This window comes from Leishmania major, chromosome 29 (assembly GCF_000002725.2).
Source record: "Leishmania major strain Friedlin complete genome, chromosome 29".
In the NCBI taxonomy this organism is placed as follows: Eukaryota; Euglenozoa; class Kinetoplastea; order Trypanosomatida; family Trypanosomatidae; genus Leishmania; species Leishmania major.
The window spans coordinates 427,501-433,108 of record NC_007270.2 but is presented as its reverse complement, the minus strand read 5'-3'; the positions used below and the strand labels follow the sequence as shown (position 1 = coordinate 433,108).

The following is a 5,608-nucleotide window of genomic DNA, read 5'->3' as shown; positions in this document are numbered from 1 at the left end:
TTCACAGACACGAGCAAGCATGAAACTCACTACTCTTGTCCTGCACAGCTATGCACATTGCCCTATGGAAGAGTCGAGTGGCCTCGCAGAGGCGCCCTCACAGAGACCAGCACACGCGCGCGCATTCATGCAGGCACGAGTGCCAAAGCAGCCATCTAACCCTGTGCGCCTCCGTAGGCGGGCCGAACTCTATTTGTCACATCCGACGCAGCTGCCCCGCACACAGGGTACACCACGCCACACCATCGGCGACGAGATCGACACTAGAGAATGAACGCCTACGAGGAAAAGATAAAAGAGTCGGCCATGACAACAGAAAAACGAACAGAGGGCGGCAGAGGGCAAGAGCACGTGTGGCATCGTGCGAAACTCACTAAACGGCGACAGACGCACCTATGCATACAAGATCAACAGAGTGGGCAGATGCCACAGAAAACTGAGCTCCCTCCTCCCCCTCCCCTCGCCTCACCTCCTCCCGGCTTCAGCGTTGCCGTTCATTACAGCAGAATTGTCCGTCTCCACATTCACAACTGCCTCCCTCGCACCACTCCATCCGCCAAACACGAAAAGGCGTGAGTGCTGCTCTGCCAGGATGTGGAAGGAGTCGGCTCTGTCTCTCAGCAATCGCAGCGCCCTCCTTCCCCCCCCCGCCGCACCGCTCCCTATCACCTCCACCTTCCCTCTGTTGCCATCATCCTGTGCGCGGCATCTGTGCAACAGGCTCCAAGGACTCCGTCGCCGCCTCGGGAGCTGGTGCCTCCTCACGCTCACGCTTCACGCAGTTGACGCGAACCCTATTACCAGCACTTGTGATTGCTTCAGACGCCCCGGTAGCGGCTTGCGCATCGGTGAACATAACCACGTATCGCGAGAGAGCGTTGGTATCCGTATTGTTCGTCTTCTGGTAGACATCGCGGTGGCCAATTCGGTCGTACATGACGTAGCGGCCGTCGTGGTTGGCGCCGAGGGAGGCGGCGGCGTCGGTCGCCGCCTGCCCCACCCGCAGTAGGTAGCTGGCCGTGTTCATCGGGTCCTGGCGCAGGGACTGATAGGTGTTCTCTGCCGACACGCTGTACCGCAGAGTCGCGCCCAGCTGCACATTCGCGAAGTCCCCGTCGTCAGCGACGAGGAGGTTGCAGCCGCCGACAAGCATGTTCGGCCGGGAGGCGGCGGCCTTGGGCAAGACCGCGTCAGGCAGAATGACGTGGTGCAACGAGGCGTCGCGCTCAGCAAGGAAGTCGAGCTCCTCCGAGTCGTGGAGACGCAGCACGGCAGCTCCCATTGAAGCCGCCTGCTGGTACCCGCTGGGGTACACCGGCACCACTTCCACGGGGTAAACGGTGTTCTTCAGACGATCGGCGCTCGTGCGGGCCAGCTTGCCGTCAAGTTCGATGTTGGTGTACACGTTCCCCGTGTACAGCTGATCCAGCTCCCGGTCGTGGAACTGCAGATTCTCGCGACGCTGCTCCGCGCCACCGGCGAGCGCTGCGACGTAGTCGCTCACGGCCCGCGTGTACTCTATCAGCAGAGGACGCCAGCTCGTCAAGTATTGAGGCAAGCCCAGCGCCTCCGTCTCGCGCAGCAGCTGCGCCACCGCCGTCTCGGACGCCGCTGGGGCGTCGTTAAAGGTGGAAGAGAAGTGGCAGATCATGTACCACACCTTGCGCTGCTGCCGCTTCGTCGTGTCTTGAAAGAGAAGAGCCCACAGTGCACGCGTCAGCCGCATATGCGAAGCACTATTTCTATCCAGGCCAAGCTTAGCGTGCGCCACCTCCCCGATGAAGCGCGCAAAGCCGCTGTCGATCTGCGAGGCCTGCACGAAGGACAACTGCACATCGATACGCCATTGGCGCTCCATCTCTTCCGTTGTCAGCGCTGCGTCGTGCGGCTTTGCCTCCGTGGGCTGCGTGCGTGCCACACGTGCGGCGTGCCGCTCCTCCGGCGGCACCAAACCGATATCCGTGTATAGGGGCCGCTGCACGTGTGTGAGCGATGGCAAGTTGCGAATCTGAATTTCGTTCGCATCGACCACAATGCGAGCAATCTCCGCGTCACCAGGATCGAGGCGACCATGCGGTGGGTGAGCGCGATCAGATGCATTTGCTGCCGACGTGGACGAAGACGACGCCGCGTCGTCCGCCTCTGCTGCAGCCGCCGCACGCCTTTTCAGCAGCGCCGCGCGCCTCAACGCCTGTCGCGCCTCATCCAGCGCATTCGGCGCCAGCGGGTAGTACGCCAGCGGAATGTTGTCGAGGAGGCCCGTCTGCATCGCGTCCAGCTCGGACTGCATGATACCGAGTGGCATTGTCGACTCAACCATGCGCTTGTACTCGTCAGGGTAGTACAGCATCGGGGCAGCAGGCACCTCGGGGTAGGGAACCGACCAACTTGTGTGATAATAAAAGGCGTTGCGGCAGGCCCGAAGCACGTCGCCGAAGGATGCGTGTTGGCTAAGCAGACCAGCCGCGTCACCGCGGCCAGCGGCGCGCGCGCTGGCAACCGCATTCGCCACGCCGTTCTGGAGCTGGCTGTGGCCGCTCTCCTCAATGCTAATCGGGTTAAAGTCCATCCTCTTTTAAGTAACCGCGTGCGATACCGGAAGGAGTTGAGTCGACGGGTGCAAACAGCAGATGCAAGCGCGCGCAGCCGCCTTCTGCGCCTTTGTGCACCGACCTCAACACGGACACGTGCACGCGACGAACCTCAGCCGCACAGCAGCAGACGAGCAAAGCTCAGGGAGGCGGTGAAAAATAGAGAGAGAGAGGGAGACGAACGGCGCGTTGCCTTAGAGCCGTGCTATGCGTGCATACACCCAAGTGAGAGAGCACGTGTGGGTGCGTGGTGGTGTGAGTGCGCAGCGAGAGATCATAAAAGACGGAAACCGGCAACGGCACCACGTCAGGATATAGCTGCTGGAGCGGCAGCAAACAGAAAGAGGGAGTAGGGAGGTGCGGAACAGATGAAAGCGCGCATGGTCACGTATTGGTGCCTGCTGTCCAACGACTACGGAAGGCCGAGAGGGAGAGAAAGAGGCGGCAGGGACGTTGCCGCAGACAGCACCGCCGTCTGCCGCCCCCACCCCTCTCGCCCCGCCCTACTACACACCGCAGCGACGGAAAGCCCCCGAAGAAGACAACAAAAAAAACGTAAGCATACGCAACCAAACGAAGAAAAGCATATGCGCATTGCGTACCAGCCGCTGCTGCACCGAGAGGATGATCCGGCAAGACGGCGGAGAGGCACGTTCATTTTCTGAACAAGCGAGTACCGTACCGCAACTCTTTTTGCCGCCGCTGGATTCGCTGGCAGCTTGCGGAAGTTCGAAAACGAAAACAAAATGTCGGCCGCCGCCTCTTCGAGTGTGATGCGGCAGCATTGTAGCCGCGTGAAAGGGGTAGAGAGACCCGACTTTGTTCGCCCCTTCCTCTCGCGCGACGGGCATACCTGCGCTGGTGACTCTTGGTAAAAATGTGGTCGGTTGTTTGCGGGTGCACGGCTTGCACAAACACCCACGAAGCCGTCAGAGGGGAGGATAGGAGAAGCAGTGATCGGATGGCGATGGGGGTCAACGACGACACGCACGACGCACTCACACCTACGCACTCGCTATGCGCTTTACATCCACGGCACCAAGCATCGCTCATATAATGATAGCGAAAGGTAGGAAAGGAAAAGGAAGGAAGGAGGAGGGGGGCAGAAACAAATTTGGAACGGCTCCCTGGGAGGAAAAGAGACACCAGGAGTGCTATGGAATACATCGAGCTTTGAGATGCCACGCGCAGAGAGAGAGAGAAGTGATGAGAGGGGGGGGGGCGAATAGCGTAGCGCAACACACGACAGAAGAAACTCTGAGACACGGAGTAATTCAAAGAACACTATGAGGCAGAGATGCAGGTGGAAGAAGCGTCGGGTGCGGCAAGCAACTGCAGGCAGAAAGAGGGAGAGAAAGCGAAACCACCTCGACGATGGAGGTGCGAAAGGTGAGGGGTGGTCGAAAAGGAGGGAAGCGGACACAGTGCCGGAAGGAGGCAGAGCAGCAGAGAAAGCACAGCGGCAGTGGCGAAGTCGGGAGTGGAAATTTTCGTTGAATGTGTACGCCCCCCGACAGCGAACCCTTAAGAAAGAGATGAGCGAGAGGCTTCGAGCCAGAAAAGAACCTGGAAAGAAAGAAAAATAGAGAGGAGTGAGAAGCTACCGGGGACGACGGTCAACACTGCTTAAGATCGGTGCGGAGGCAAGCATGGCGTCACAGGTCAGCGTTTCACGCGCCCCTGACCTCTTAATCGGACCCTTTTATTTTGTGCTGCTTTCAAAGTTCCTCGACAATACATCCCCCTCATTCCCGTACGCCACCTCTTCGCCTCGCTTAACCCCCGCCCTCCCGCCCTTCCGCCCACTGTAATCCCTCCATCCGCACAGACTCGGATCAGTGACCGTCGTAGCCACCGCTTCTAAAAAAGTATGCACACACATACACACACACACACACAGAAGTTCACGCTAATGCAATAGGTGGCATTACATCAACATTATAAGCCCTCAGTGAGCATCGGCCTTTCCATCCAAAAGCATCCATTCCGTCTTCACACACACGCGCGCGCGTGCAGCGGGGTCATGGCAAATTGCCCCACGCGCACCCGTCCCCCTGCCACGCGTGTGTGCACCGCCTTTTACCGCTCTATAAGCACTCAGACGCACGCGGGCACCCACAAACATCATACCAGTATACACTTGCGCGGCCACTGCGTGTGCAGTGAAGCAGATTCGCTCCATCTGCTTACTTGCTCACAGCGCTGCTGCGCGCGCGGCTACGAGAGCGGGTGCGCACCGGGGCAGAGGGTGCTAGTTTCATGCGCTTCACTGCTGGTGCGGCCTTCTTCTTCCGCTTGACGGCGCCGCCGGCGCCCGTGTTGAGGCTGCGTACTACCTCGTCCAACTTCTCCTGCAGAAGCTGAAGGACTTCCTGCTTCGAGGGGTCGGCAGCCGCCGGCACGAAGTCCAGCCACACAACTCGATCCGGCAGCACCGTCGTGCCATTGTGGTAGGGGCACGCCTGGATGAGAAAGACGTCCGTCTTCTGCAGGAGCTCTTTCGTGAGCAGCACCATGGCAGCCCGCACAGACAGGTACAGCGGCACCGTATGCTCGTTGTCCTCCATGTTGACATCGATCCCCATCTCCACAAACCGCATGGCAACGTCTTCCCAGTTGATCAGGATCGCCCAGTGCAGGTGCGAGTTGCCCTGCTTGTTGGCATAGTCGAGGCGTAGCGAGCTCTTGCTAGGCACGGTGTCCATCATCAAATCCAGCGCCTCGCGGTTGCGGAACTCCATGGCGCGCATCAACGGCGTCTCGTCGGCCTTGTCCTTCGCAGTCGGCGAGGCGCCGAGCTGCACGAGGATTTTGATCATCTCCAGGTACTCTGGACCCAGTCCCACACACCAGTGAAGGGCGGTCTGGCCCTTGCAGTGCTTCACGTGACTGCCAATCTCGTTGACCTCACGTTCGTCGCACTCATTGAGCAGCGACTCTGGCATCTGCCCCCGCTCCTTAGCACCCTCCACCAATGCTACGACGAGGTCCGTCTTATTCGCCATCACCGCCAAATG

At 59.6% G+C, this 5,608-nt stretch overlaps 2 protein-coding genes across 2 annotated transcripts in view; both read right to left on the bottom strand.

Moving 5' to 3' along the window:
* Positions 1 to 691: 691 nt before the first annotated feature.
* Positions 692 to 2,569, bottom strand: LMJF_29_1110 (conserved hypothetical protein; the record flags this gene model as incomplete). The annotated part of the gene is made up of 1 exon (XM_003722142.1): positions 692 to 2,569. One exon carries the CDS (start codon positions 2,567 to 2,569, stop codon positions 692 to 694), a length of 1,878 nt encoding a protein of 625 aa, XP_003722190.1.
* A 2,208-nt stretch (positions 2,570 to 4,777) lies between these two features.
* Positions 4,778 to 5,608, bottom strand: part of LMJF_29_1100 (conserved hypothetical protein) — a gene marked incomplete at both ends in the record, with an annotated part of 1,083 nt that continues 252 nt past the window's right edge. Inside the window, one exon of the mRNA XM_003722141.1 lies at positions 4,778 to 5,608. This exon is cut by the window's right edge and continues 252 nt beyond it. Within this exon, the coding sequence (XP_003722189.1) occupies positions 4,778 to 5,608 (831 nt within the window).